At 36.3% G+C, this 14,613-nt stretch overlaps 1 protein-coding gene across 2 annotated transcripts; it reads left to right on the top strand.

Moving 5' to 3' along the window:
• The first annotated feature begins 194 nt into the window (after positions 1 to 194).
• On the top strand, positions 195 to 12,878 carry LOC113689092 (WD repeat-containing protein 26 homolog). 2 transcript variants are annotated; one of them, XM_027206923.2, is made up of 5 exons: positions 195 to 742; positions 3,447 to 4,348; positions 5,614 to 5,715; positions 9,884 to 10,513; positions 12,498 to 12,878. In XM_027206923.2, the coding sequence occupies exons 2-5, from the start codon at positions 3,551 to 3,553 to the stop codon at positions 12,711 to 12,713; spliced, it is 1,746 nt and encodes a 581-aa protein (XP_027062724.2). In that variant the 5' UTR covers positions 195 to 742; positions 3,447 to 3,550; the 3' UTR covers positions 12,714 to 12,878. The 2 variants fall into 2 exon arrangements, with proteins under 2 accessions (XP_027062724.2, XP_027062725.2); XM_027206924.2 differs by lacking the exon at positions 195 to 742 and adding an exon at positions 2,098 to 2,642.
• Positions 12,879 to 14,613: the final 1,735 nt, after the last annotated feature.

Genomic DNA, 14,613 nt, shown 5'->3' with positions numbered 1-14,613 from the left:
TTCTTAACATACTCAATTAATTGAATCAAAGGATTCATACCCATCCCAATCAAATTACTACTACAATAAAAATTTCATAATTTTGTTCGTATTTGAATCAAATCGACCTGTATCACGTAACCGATCCGCCCCCCGACCCACCCATTTCCTAAATCTAGAGGCTGTCCATATTCCTTTGCCTGTACACATTCCTTTAACCCATCCCAATTGGTTTCCCCCACGCATTTGCATACCTCAGTTCTTGGCAAGGAATTTTCAATTACTCTTATGAAAACAACACAAACCAAAAAACCACCCACAACCCCACTATCCAATCCAAAAACTATATCTTCCCCAAATTAAAGAAAAACCCAATTCCTAATTAATCTTTTTTCTTCTTCATTTTCAAGTTTTTTTAATCTTGTTTTTTGTTTAAAGAAAATTTGATTTAGGATAAATTGCTTGCTTATGCACCTAATCTTCTGCCAGTAGCATTGGCATACCGACAACAAATATAAAAAACAAATTGGAATATTATTTTTTTTAAAAATTGGTTTAGTTTTTCATTTCTTTTATTTTTGGGGGCCTTTTTGGGGTCTATTTATCTCCTATCCTTTATACACCTTTACCCCCATCATAATTCTTCACTGTACTTTGCTTTTCTATCCGGAAAATCCCACTTCTTCTCCATCAGTTTTGATCTGGAAACATCAAATCCCTTTCTGGGTCTTGCAGATTCTCCCTGAATCTCTTCATTTTCTTGGTAATTTTTCTAATTTTTATTTCATTTTTGTATTTTTATCCATTTCTTCAGTTTATTCTGCACTGATTCTACTGGTGCAGATTCTTGAAGTTGGATTGGAATGAATTTTGTAGGTTGCTTTTGTTTTAGTTTGTTCTTACCTGATTAGGGTTAGATTTGATTTGATTGATGCTAATGAATTAATTTGCCTGCTGATTTTTGGGGGTTTTATGATTCTTGGAATCTGATTATTAATTTCAGTGGCTTTTATCTATTGGGAACTTGAACTTGCAATTCTGACTATCTTTAAAGATTTGGGGTGGAGAGTTGCTTGACTTAGGCATTCAGTTTGTTCATTTGGAGCAGAGTTTGTTCTTTGGGATATGGACTGTCGAGGAAGTTGTAATTGAATATATTTGTTGCTGTTGTTGATGGATTATCATTTTGTCCTCCTTAGCTTCTTGTGGATTTCAATTGTTGGCATTTGGTGGTGTTCTGGTGTTGTATACTAGTTTGTTTAGAGCAATGCCCTTTAATGATTTCCGTGAAGCTGCACAATGGACATGGGAGCTTGGACTGTTTCATTACGCTTACATTCTTGTTTTTGTTGTAATCAGTGGTTGTTGCTTGTAGTATGATCAGATGAACAAGATGCTGATTGTGACTATTTAAAGACACTAAGCAGTTTTCTCTTGGTGGAAACTGACCCTTGGAGAGTGCTCTGTTTTTTCTGTCTGGAACCATAGTTGTCAAATGAAGACATAGTTGTTAGAATCAATGTTGCAGACCCGACTGCATAATGTTGGCAATAGTGGTGTTGGTGTTGCTGCAAGTTGTGTATTGATGTAAATTCCTAGGATAAAGGTTTCAGTTGTGATTATTTTCTGATTCAAAGGGAGTTGGTATTAGTAATGGTTGTGCTGAGGTATTCTGCTTGGCTTGTTGCTTATGTTGATCATCTGCTTACATCAAAGACGAATTATTCTTTCTTCAATTTTGTGTCTTAAATGACTGTACATTTTGTGGTATTCTACTTGGCTTGTTGCTTAAGTTGATCATCTGCTTACATCAAAGGCGAATTATTCTCTCTGATATTTTGTGTGTTAGATGACTGCACGTTTTGGTACAGCTAATTTGATGATATACTTTTGGTGTGAAAGTATAAGTGAGTTAGGGGTTTTTATGTTTTCTTTCCTTAATTATTAATGGAACATGCTGAGGCTTGCTTACAGTTGTTATGCAGTTATTCAGTGTCAATGTACTGGGATATAACTTTATGAGATTACTTTAAGAAGAAGGCATCTCACCTTTTGTGATTGAAACCACCATTTTGTTTATTGATAATGTGTTGTATTACTAAGAGGAACTTAGTGCAGTGACGGATGAAGGATTTTTAGGTTGTGGACAGCATAATGGTCTGGACCTTGTTTTCTGAGTTTTACCATTTCGAGCCAACAATCTCACTTCCTAGACGGTCATTGTTTCAAAATGTTTGAAATTTCTTACAGTCTGTACAAGTTTGGGCAGAGCTAGTTGGAGCTTTTCTGGTGCACCATTTTGAACCACTCAGAAGCATATTATCATTTCTTTATTGTGGAGTAGTTTGAATTTGGTGGTATAGATTCTATGTGGTCATATTTCAAAGAAGTAAGATCCAGGTCTCTTGTTAAACAATTTGGATGGACAACCTTCAGTCATGATTTGCAAGCTTGAGAGACTTTTATTTGTTAGGTGATGTGCATTTCGAAGTACTAATGCCCAAGTGATAAAGTGAGTTATTCAAAAGATCATGCTTTGGTCTGGGCATCCTAGGTTTTGATGCCACTGTGCTCTTTCATTTTTGTGGACATGGATTTCTTCCCTTTGATGAATGGGCCAAAAACAAATCAGGTGATGATGTTACACCAGATATGTGGACTGGGTATGTCAACATTTATATATTATAGAACCTTTGCCTCTATCAAAAGCTATTGTTATATTGGGGAAATAACTATTGAGATTTTTAACAGAGTTTTGTGCTAAATTCCTCCTAGTAGGAATCTAATTAGAAGAATTTCTAATTGGGTTAACAGATTTGTTTTCTTTAAAGTTCAGTTGCATCCATTGTTAAATGTCAGGAATGTGAAATTTCCCGTACTTGCATCTCGAAGTTTCATCATTCTGGGAGTAACCCAGCATCAGGACTAAAATGTGATAGACATGCTCAATTGGTTTATCCTGCACCGAAGCTGTTAAACTGGTTTTGCTGGCTAATGTGCTCTTGGTGCCTAAAAATTGCAAGTTTGGCCTTTGCTTGTATTGTCACTGCCTCATTAGGGTTTGGGATGAATTTGTACTTTCTTGTACCATATTACTTACTGTAGACTATGCATAATTGTTTCTAGAGAGGGACTGCAGGGAAAAACTATGTTTATCCTGTAATCAGGAGGTGGAGAGATTCATTAATCTATTAGGTGGACTGATCTCTTACATAATTGTAACTTTTCGTTTCTAGGTAGTAGTATGGTCAACATGGGTGACTGTTTGATATTCTTCTTATTGCTATTATGTGTTCTTGGAATCTGTAATGTTATGCCATTCGATATCCATCGCTTTTCGATGTGGTACCTGATATTTCCTTTATTTATTATAGATCTGGTATATTTGTTCATATCTTCTCCTCTTATTCATGTAATGTCTTTTTGTTTTCAAACTTTGCAATCATTTTCTTTTCTTATTCATGCAGGAGACTATTTTCGTGATTAAGCAATAGATTTCTGACAATCTGAAGCTCGACTTCTTCAACGTGTTCGTCCAATCTAAGTATATATGGGCTGAGGTGTACATTTCATGGGAGGTGTAGAGGATGATGAACCACCTTCAAAACGTGTGAGAATATCCTCTTGTAAATTGGAAGGTCTTTCGAACGGTACATCTCTTAGAGAGCCTGCTAGTGGTGCATCGTGTGATTTAATGGCTCGGCCCCTAGCATCTGAAGGGGACGATGAAGTCGTTGGTCCAAAAGGAGTTGTTAGGAAAGTTGAATTTGTTCGAATCATTGCTGAGGCATTATATTCACTTGGATACAAGAAGACTGGGGCACATCTTGAGGAAGAGTCTGGGATACCATTGCATTCATCTGCTGTTAACTCATTCATGCAACAGGTTCTTGAAGGCAAATGGGATGAAAGTGTAGTTACATTACATAGAATTGGTCTAGTGGATGAATCTATTATTAAGTTGGCATCTTTTGTAATCTTGGAGCAGAAATTTTTTGAACTTCTAGATGGAGAAAATTTCATGGATGCTTTGAAGACATTGAGAACTGAGATTGCACCTCTTTGTGTAAACAGTGATAGAGTTCGTGAGCTTTCTTCGTGCATTGTTTCTCCATCACACTGTGACCTTTTTCGATTTTCTGGTAAAGATACTATAACGGTGAAGCCTAGGTCAAAGTTGTTGGAGGAATTGCAAAGATTGCTTCCACCAACAGTAATGATTCCTGAGAAAAGATTGGTGCATCTTGTTGAACAGGCTCTTGACCTACAGCGGGATGCTTGCAAGTTCCACAACTCGTTCGTCGAGGAAATGTCACTTCTTACTGACCACCAGTGTGGAAGAGACCATATTCCTTCTCAAACTTTACAGGCATGTTCTAATTTTATTATTGTTGAAAGAATGAATAATAGCTGCCTGGACACTAAGCTTTCTGTGCACATTAATGGCACCAATATTGGCCATTTACTCTTTCATATATTGTTGCGGTTCCTGCACTGGAAGTTGTAAAGTAATTTATCCCAAGTTACCTACCATTTGTCTGAGAAAAACATTTAAGGTCTCCCCTTTTAGTGATAGTGTAGTAGGATTCCTCCTTCACACGAGAACTAAAGCACCTATTATTCATGCTTCATACTAGATTTCATGAGAAATCTTCTGTTTAAGGTTTCCACTTAAAGAAATCCATTTCTAAAGAAGCTTCCACATTCAGCCAGAATCATTCAAGGAGAAACAGGCTACTGCTCTTGCATGTTGATATTGGTGGATAATTAGCTTAGTTCTCTATTTGTAGTATGGAACCCATTTAATTCTCAACTTGTTTTTTAAAGCTAAGGAGTAGTATCATGAGTATGGCTTGCATGATAACCAATGGTTCTTTAGTTTTTCGATCTTGATTTTGAATTAATGTGAAGCATATGGTTCTTTTTCTTGGCAAACCAAATAAGGAGCCTTGTTTTTTTTTTTTTTTTTTTTTTTTTTGGGAGAGCGGGGAAAGGTAGGGTGGTGGAGCCACACAAGTTATGTTAATTTTTTTTCCCTCATAAAATCAAAGCAGCCCAACAGGAAAATATTTTGCAATGTATTTTGTTCGTAGATATTTTTAGTTTAAATAGCTCAAAAAGCAAAAGTAAGAAATGTCTAAAGGGTAGCCTTCTGCTTGCTTTTTTGTTTTTAATTCTTTTTTTGCTACTATTGCTTATTTGTGTTGCTGACTGATGCCTATGTTATGTTGATTGATACTGTATCTACTACTTTTTAATTCTCCTGTTAACCATTTTGCATAGTTTTTCTGATGAATCCTTATCTTTTTCATAACAACATGACTTTTAGGGGCACGTAGCCCCTCTTACCTAATGGAGCTGCAGAGTTGTGGTTGGAATTGAATTATTGCTACTTTTAGTTTTGTGCTGGTGGCAAGATTTATGTTAACTTGGTGCTCTTAAAATATGTTAAGGGATAAGGGAAAATTTGGGGCATACTACTCATGTTATTTTCAATATCCTCCTGCTATTACTATGATGTGTTTAATACGAACAGAGATATATCATTTTTTTGATAAGGGTCTAAGGTCTTATATTTCTATGCGCGTCTTGTCTAAAATTGCTGATTCTTTCTATGTTCTCTTGATGGCCCAGATACTAAATGAACACAGTGATGAAGTGTGGTTTTTGCAGTTTTCCCACAATGGGCAATATTTAGCCTCATCGTCTAATGATCGCACAGTTATCATATGGGAGGTAACTTGGTCTGCTTACTGATGATATAAAGCTACTATTGATATCGATCTGTTTTCACATTTCCATTCAAGTTTTAGTGATTGTAGGATTCACCTGCATACCATGCTTGCATACATTAAATATGTTTAGTGCTTCTTCACCGTTGCATATGTTTGTGGCTTATGGTCTTCATCTGTCAAACTGCATAAACTTTTCTTTGGTAAAGGATATTTAATTTCATTAGTGTTAATTAGATATCATTAGGTTATTTAAAAAAATATGGTAAAAAAACTCAGATTGGATTGCTGGTGAAGCAGCATTTCTTCAACTTAAATTTTCAAGATGTTAGGATGAAATCTGTGTTCAGTGCAATTGTCTAGGAACAGAATGAAGGAAGCTAGCAATTGGACCTTTGGTCTACTGGGATTCACATTAGTAAGACAAGCTTTTCACTTCTTAGAAGACAGGCATCGGAATAAATCTGGAAACTGAATTTTCAGTGAGAAGCCTTTTCTAGATTTGAGTTGCATCTCATTTTATAGGGGAGGTGTACTCTATACATGACTACTTGTTGGTTTTTCTTCATTATGAAGTAATTCGAGTTTACATCAGCTTGGCCGTTTAATTGAAAGAGCTTCATTCCTAATAATTTTTTTAGCCTTACAGGAAGTAATTTGAGAAAAAGAAGTTTGAAGGACTAAGATATGAGTAACTGAATTATGGTGTAGACACAGAAAGGTCAAAACTCTAGGGTTGTCCTATTGAAGTTGGGCTCACAAAGTTCCCGAGTTTGGTCCACTCCAGTCTCTTGCATCTCGTTTTATAGGGGTGGTGTACTCTATACATGGCTATTTGTTGGTTTTTCTTCATTATGAAGTAATTCGAGGTTACATCAGCTTGGCCGCTTAATTGAAAGAGCTTCATTCCTAATAATTTTTTTTAGCCTTACAAGAAGTAATTTGAGAAAAAGAGGTTTGAAGGACTAAGATATGAGTAACTGAATTATGGTGTGGGCAAAGAAAGGTCAAAACTCTAGGGTTGTCCTATTGAAGTTGGGCTCACAAAGTTCCCGAGTTTGGTCTACTCCAGTCTCTTGCCATGTTTGATATGGCTTGCTTCTGTTTGGGACATCAGGTTAAAACATTTTTTATCAAATCTTCTTGATTTGACAGAACTCAGCATGAGTAGGATAAAGCATTGTCTTTCTGGTGCCAGTCTGGATTCAGCTTTTGGAGCTCTATTGTAATGACACATGCACCATCAAAAAGTGGATTCCGCTTTCATTATTTGGCAAGAAACTATTGATATTAGCCTGATTTGTGGATACAATTTTGCCATCTTGCACATCTTGTACAACTTCAATGTTGTTGTGTGTAGCCATAGAATCTCGCTGAAGAAGAAAATGCCCACATTTACTGCATCGCAGGTTACAAGGAATTGATTGTGACCAACTTTTGAGTAAGGATCAACTCCCATTTGCATAGAATCACTCCCAGGATTTGTCCTTCCATGTACACAATCCATGAAAATATCTTGCTGTGGTTCATGTACCACAGGAGGGGCTATGTAGAAACCTTTATTGTGCTCAAGTTGTCTCACGGCTTGACAAGTGTGACATGTGACAACTATAAGATGCGTTGAACATATGACCTCAAACTAGGCCAATGGAATTGATATTCTACCGTTTAGACTTGTTTTGTTGCACCTGAAGTTGCAGCTGCTTCTTTATGCAATTCATATCATATTACCATGTAATGACATGTTTGGAAGCCGTTGTCAAATGTAATTGACAAAATGCCCGTCTTTTGAAAGATTTGAGTCATCTGGTGTTTAGTTACAGTAGTGTAGATTCTGGAATATTCGCATGAAGCATAGTCTTGCTTTAGCAGATCAAATTTAATTGCTTTCGTGGACATGGAGTGAAGTTTGTGAACAAGTCTGCCTAAGGCATATGCAACTTTGTTTCAGTACTGAGCACGTTATGAAAACAAAATTATAATCTTGCAAGAACCTTCCCATTTCCTATGCCAAAAACTCAGCTTCTTTTGATAGGTAAGATATCTTAGAGCGAGTGCTTGATGATCTAAATAAAGCAGAATTCGTTAAGATCTGGTTATGCCTCCAATAGAATGGAACTCGCACTACATCATACAACAATTTGTTGTGTTTGGACTCTCTTTGGCTTGCATTCAATTACTTACAGTTAGCGAGAGGCTTAGCAGGTTAAAGAACATTGACTCTTTCTAGATATGCGTTTGATCCCTTTCTTTTGCTGCAAGCATGAGTCTTTGTCCTGCCGAATAGGTTGGAGCATTTTTTTTTTAAAAAGATTTGTCATTCATATCATCATTATCGATCACATAATTCTAAGTTTCAGCAGCAACAAGTGACTTTTAGTTATTTAATTTGTATGGCTTAAAAGAAGATATAGTTGTTCCAAACTCAGCATTGTGAAATCTGTTGGGAGTCTGATTCTTCAACTTGAACTTCTCCATTTATCATTTTTAGACGTGTCAAATACTCATCAGCAGCTACTCGACAATCACCCATGCAATAGAATACCTTCTCCTGCAGCTCTTTCCTTGTTTGATCACTTAAACCTTCTTTTTATTTGGTTTGTGTTATCTGAGGACTGTCATTTTCTTTCCTTTGGGCAAGCAGCTGAAGTAATTTTTGCACATTTCCAAATTTTAGACAAATGCCCAATCTATTTGTCTAGGTTTATAGGAGCTCCTACCCTATAATTACATGAAGAAAAATCTATACATCTCTTACTCAAAATTTGACTGCAGTTAACGCCCATTTAATAATTTAGGATGTTGCGTTGAAATTTTTCAATCATATTGAGAAATTGGGAACAGAACAAACAACCTATGAAACACATGGGCTTATGGGAAACAAGAATACCCAAAAACAAAGCTTGACGTAGCAAAATTGAATGAGTATCCAACTATGGGCCTGGGCCCAAAATTGTAAAAATTCTTGGTGGCTGGGTGCCCAATTAAAGTTGTGCTATGAGTACCCCAAGTCTGGCCTGTCTTGTTAGAGCTGGTTTCTTGAGTATGACTTGGTATTCATAAGGTTGTTATTCATGTCTGTATTTGCAATGTATTGGTTGCTGCTGTTAAGTAGTTTTCTATTTATATTATATATTTTGGTTGTGAAAATAGAGAACAAGGAGTCAATTAAGTGCCTTACTTTTGACTCTGAATGTCCGTGGTTTTTTTCTCTAACTTGGGACTAAGCCAATCATGAGAGAGACCATGAGTATAATTACGATGCTAAGGTTTCCAATTGTTTTATGGTTTCTATGCATTTGAATTGGAATGAAATTGCATGTATTTGTTACGATCTTATCAAGCTTATGGGTTTGTATTGCCAGACACCTTTGGATATTAGTTAGTATTTTGCATCTAGATTAGGAGTATGAACTTGACTAACAAAATAGGATCAGAGCAAGTATGGGTTGTTTGCCTAAAGGCTGCATGTTGCAGAGGCAATGAATACAAATATTCTTTATGCATGTTGCAGACTGCAGTCAACCATCCTTGTAATTCCATGACCTGGACATGGTATTATATCCATCAGTATGATCCGTAATGGAATTACAAGGATGGTTGAGATTCTGCACTGAACTTATAGGAGTCAGGTTATGCTGAGTGTTTTTGACTTTCATGTTAATTTTGAAACCTGTTGTTTTCAGCTGCTTAAAAAATACAAAAAATGTTCCAAGTCACAATTTCATGAAAGTGAGCTTTGTCTCATCTTCATGTACTGCTACCATTTTTTTTCTAAAGCTGTGGTAGTAATCCATGCAAAGGCTTACATTGTCAAAAAGAATAATGATGGATTTTTGTACCTGTTGATGCTCTGTGATGGTACAAATGAGCATCCTGAATAATGAATTTTTATTAGTTCTACCTGAATTTTGGAAGGAATATTTGCAACATATGTTGAGGATTTAACTTGGATATTTTTTGTTTAGGATTCTGTATAATAGGGTATAAAGATTTGAGTTGCATCTTATAATAGGGTATACAAAAGTTGATAATGAAATTTTTTGATTCATAAATCTTTTGGTCCATGAAGGCTTTGCTTTGTTGATACCAATGCTCAGTGTGTTCTATGTTTTGCTTCTATCATTTTTTATCTTCCAGGGCTGTTAAATTTTTAGCAACTTACCTTGTAGGTAAAAGTGGATGGTCGAGTCTCGTTGAAGCGTAAGCTAGCTGGTCACCAGAAACCTGTGTCCTTTATATCATGGAGCCCTGATGACCATCAACTCCTAACTTGTGGAGTAGAAGAGGTGGTTAGACGATGGGATGCTTCGACCGGTGAATGCCTCCATACCTATGAAAAAGGAGGTCTGGGTGTGGTGTCTTGTTCATGGGCTCCAGATGGCAGAACGGTCTTCACTGGACTGGCTGACAAGAGTCTTATTATGTGGGATATAGATGGGAAGGAGCTAGAGTGTTGGAAGGGGCAGCGGACTAGTAAGATGTCAGACTTGGGGATAACAAGTGATGGGAAACAGATTGTCTCTGTTTGTAAAGATACTTCGATTTTATTATTTGGATGGGAATCCAAGGCTGAAAAAATAATTGAAGAGGATCAAATTATTATTTCATTTGCACTATCCAGGGATGGTAAATCCCTACTAGTTAGTCTTCTGAATGAAGAAATCCATCTGTGGAATATAGAGGGACATGTGAGGCTCTTAGCCAAATACAAAGGTCACAAGCGTTCTCGATTTGTCATAAGATCCTGTTTTGGAGGCCTAGAGCAAGCATTTGTTGCCAGTGGGAGCGAGGATTCCCAGGTATTTTACGTCAAATCATTTATCATACTGTTTATTATGTGGAATCTTGGAATTCTGTGAACTTGATGTGTAGTCACAGCTCAAAAGGTCAAAGCTTTTGAATCGAAACAAGGCTAGTTATTTTCATACCTTGATTTGTTTTAATTGATGGTTTTTATCACTAAAGAAGTTTGAATTCTTATGTTCATGAGAATTCAGTGTTGATCATAATTCAAATCTTACAACTTTTATTTTTTGGTTGGAGGGGTGCAATATGGCTAAAAATTGATTTTTTTTTTGAATCATTTGGGTGGAGGATGTAATATTTTCAAAATTCAAATTTCACTTGCCCACTTCTATGGTACCTTGAAGCTTGCCTACTCTTAATTCCTCTTATAATGGTCTATGTTGCTGCTTAAAAAATTCAGTTGGCTTTATGTTGGATGATACTTGTTTCACAAACCTGAATCAAATTTTCCTGAAGAGATTACCGAAAATTTCCTCTTGGCTTTAGGACATTATTGAGAGTTGCCTTGTGGTTTTAAAGTTTACCATCTATTTCTAGCAGTTAAATACTCAAGCTGGCATATTATCAGATAATAGTATGTAGAAATCAATTTTTCAAGAGAATACTTTAGCATCTGATTAATATGTAATTCTTGGATATTGCAGAAATTCTGAAAAGGTTGACAAAATAATGACTTAATCAACTGGTAAGATTTAAATGGCTTGAGAATTATAATTTATGCACGAATGCGTCAACTTAAAGTGATCATTAATGATTTTGATCTTTAGAAGACTTTTTAAAGTTTACATTTGACGGTGTGTAGAGGATCTTCCGTTTATCCCAAAATGATTAGAATCCTGATCCCAGTGGACACACATACACATTGTATTTCATAATTAGTAATATTATTCCATTTGGAATAATTAAAAAAATGAAACAATTAATCTAGTATCTTCAGACTTAGGATCCTTGGCCTTTTTGGACATGTCGTATAATATAAATTCGGTTGAATTATGAACAAAAAGGGGCATGGTATCGGATCACTGTGGATGTATTACAGGAGAGGGTGGTATTTCATTCAAAAAATCTTCATGTAGTAATATGTTTGCTGTTATGTCTATGCCAGAATATATCATTGAGGAGGTAGAGTCTTCTGTCTGATAATGTTAGAAAGGACTTGTATTTTTTTGGCCTTTTGTTGAGATGTGTTGTGCTTCAGTACGAGACGCAGCATTTTCTAATTGATGTCATTATGTGGACATGAGCATATAGCCTAGAGATGTAGATTGTTAATAGTTGTCTAGGTAATATATGTGCACTCATGTAGTGCAGATTTTTAATAGTAATCTGTGGAGTAGTGTTTTTTGGTCTGGTGAATGATGTGCTCTTCTTGCACATCCACACAAATAAAATTTTTTCCTTTCATGTTGGCGGGGTGATGAAACTATTTGGTTTCTGAGTTTGCTCTCTGCGCTGTGGCATTCAGAAGAAATGGTGGCCACAAGCATGTCTGATGCAGAGTTTCCGGGCTAATATACGTATTTGTGTGGTAGCTAAGATCTGTATTGATCTACTAAATTACAGGTCAACATGTATGTCATGTCCAAGTAGTATCTGCTTTGACGCCTGTGTTGCCTGGTATATTGATCAGTTGCTCCACATTTCAATTTTTTTTTTTTTTGCTTTCAGCATGAATGTGCAAGCTTAATTTCATGATATGTTGCATCTGTTAGTGAGTTACAGCAGTAGAGGAGAATAGGAACCAAACTGTGGCCGATGTTAAGCCGATGTTTTCGGCCATCAAATTATTGTTGCGTATATTAAAGCCTGAGGGGGAACCTTCCCCAACGCAGGGTTTTGTGTGAGGTTTGGGGTTGGAATTTGTTTTGAGTTTAATGCTTCTGTATAAATATTTTTTTTGGTATCATGTTTTTATACAGAATAAAATAGCTACAGTGTCTGTATGATGAGCTAAAAATATCTTCTCCTGATTGATAGGTGTATATATGGCATAGAAGCTCTGGAGAGCTAGTTATGACATTGCCTGGACATTCTGGCACGGTGAACTGTGTTAGCTGGAACCCCTCGAATCCTCATATGCTGGCATCAGCTAGTGATGATCGCACAATACGCATATGGGGTTTAAAAGAGGTAAAAATGAAGCAGAATGGAGCCCATACTAATGGTGTTCACTACAGTAATGGTGGAAGTTGAGGTCTGCATCTGAAAAGCACAATGTCTTGCATTCTTACTATCTCTCACTTTAGCCATGCTTTTGTGTAAATCCTTTTACTTTCATGTTCAGCTGACATTTATAACAACAAGAATGTAAAATGTGCATTCACGCTTCCAATAAACTATGTACTTCTTTTATTTGAATATTTTGTTAGCCATTTCTTATTCCTCATTTTCATATTTTGGTCAATCTCAATGATGCGGGTGGATTGCGAATGATTTGGTAGTCTGATTGTCAATAGAGTAATTCCTTAAAATCTGTTTAGGGGTTTTACCTTTTATTGCCCTAATGACAAATATTTTTCGAACATTTTTGTAAAGGAGGACACATTGTCAATGAAAGCTAAATATTGGTAAAAAAAATTCCTTAGGACACATTTTAGTAAGTTTACTTATGTCTGATAGTGCAATTTCACCAGTTTGCTTTTCAGATATTTTATTGGTTTGGTTTTGGTTTGCTTTTCACACTTTTTTTTTTTTTTTGGGTAGAATGTATTGTACCCAGGTAGCAGTTCAGGTCAAACAGTTGATATGAATTTGAACTCTATGTTTCTAGGGCCAAAGAACTGGTTTTGGTCTCAGGTGTGTGTGTTTGGGCAATGAAGATTCTTTAATAGCAACTTCATTAAACTGAATCTTGAAAGGCAACTTTTACAATTTGCAACCGTCCTTGGAGAAAATTTTGTCAAGTTTGGATTAGATTCTGACTTTGTTCATTCTTTAAGAGAAAGCTTGACATTATAGTCTCTTCATGTCTGTCAAGCTTGAAATATTTAAAGTACTGCTTGCTTTATGATGACATGGTCTTGAATTTTTCCCAGAAGTGAATGGGATCTTGACAAGTCATTTTATGGTTACATTCGTTAAAGTTCAATTTGAACTAGGGAACATTACAATGATGTTTTATACATTCAACTTGTACTTGTGGGACTGACAAGTTCACAGGGTGAAAAGCTCACTCCTGCTTTACTGGTTGAATTACTTAGGTGCAAATTCTCTAGAACTAGAAGAATTGAAGTGATGATCGATTGGGGTAGAAGTACTAAGGCCAAGTTTGGAGTCTGGGGAAGAAAAGCAGAGAAGTGAAAGCTAAAGCCTTATGTAAACGTAATTGCCACATCTTCTCCAGAAGACAAGTCCAAAGTATCAAAAGTGTAGTTAGTGTTAAAACCTGACTTTAGCTGCATGCACCAGCTGAACCACAAAACTGAGAAGGGGAACAAATTGAGAAGGGAATATTGACTGATTTGGGATCTCCCTTTCTCCTCTTTACACCACTTTACACCACTACGAGCCCCATGCTAAGAATGAACTCTGTTTACGGTGTAAGAGTTCCATAGACCATACCATTAATGTTGGTGCTGGAATCTGAACTTTTGTGAGGGATTGTCTAGTTTAATCCATCAGACTACATGGTTTTGTTATTTCATAGGTGTGCCTTTCTTGTGAGAGGTAAACCCCTATCTCATAAGCTAGATACTCTTTCTTTGTTAGGATATTTGACACACTGCCTTGCATTCTCGGAGAGGCCAAGAAGTGAATGGGAAAAAAAAATTGGTTTTGGGAATGGGAAGGGCCAAAAATATTGGAGGGTACATGAAAGGGATGTCATTCAATTTCTCTCCACTGTTGGATGGGATGGAGAAGCTTTTCCCATTTCTCTCAAGTTTCTACTTGATACTCCCCAACAAAAAACCTTTACATTCTCTCTTTTTCCTCTTTTTTCCCACATGAAATATCTCAAGTTTGTTATCTAGACACTTTTATAGTATGTTGATCCTATTGCACAAAAAAGTATGTTGATCCTATTGCACAATTATTGGTTCCACAAAAAAGTCAAGAGAGCAGTAGAAAAATCCCAGGCTCCATGGTTTAAAGC

This window comes from Coffea arabica, chromosome 5e (assembly GCF_036785885.1).
Source record: "Coffea arabica cultivar ET-39 chromosome 5e, Coffea Arabica ET-39 HiFi, whole genome shotgun sequence".
Lineage (NCBI taxonomy): Eukaryota > Viridiplantae > Streptophyta > Magnoliopsida > Gentianales > Rubiaceae > Coffea > Coffea arabica.
The sequence above is the reverse complement of the archived record's forward strand: the minus strand, read 5'-3'. Positions and strand labels throughout refer to the sequence as shown.

Coding starts and splice junctions, on each gene's coding strand:
- LOC113689092 (XM_027206923.2), top strand. CDS start 3,551: ATGGGAGGTGTAGAGGATGATGAACCACCTTCAAAACGTGTGAGAATA. Junction 4,349..5,613: donor TTCCTTCTCAAACTTTACAG/GCATGTTCTAAT, acceptor TTGATGGCCCAG/ATACTAAATGAACACAGTGA. Junction 10,514..12,497: donor GTGGGAGCGAGGATTCCCAG/GTATTTTACGTC, acceptor CCTGATTGATAG/GTGTATATATGGCATAGAAG.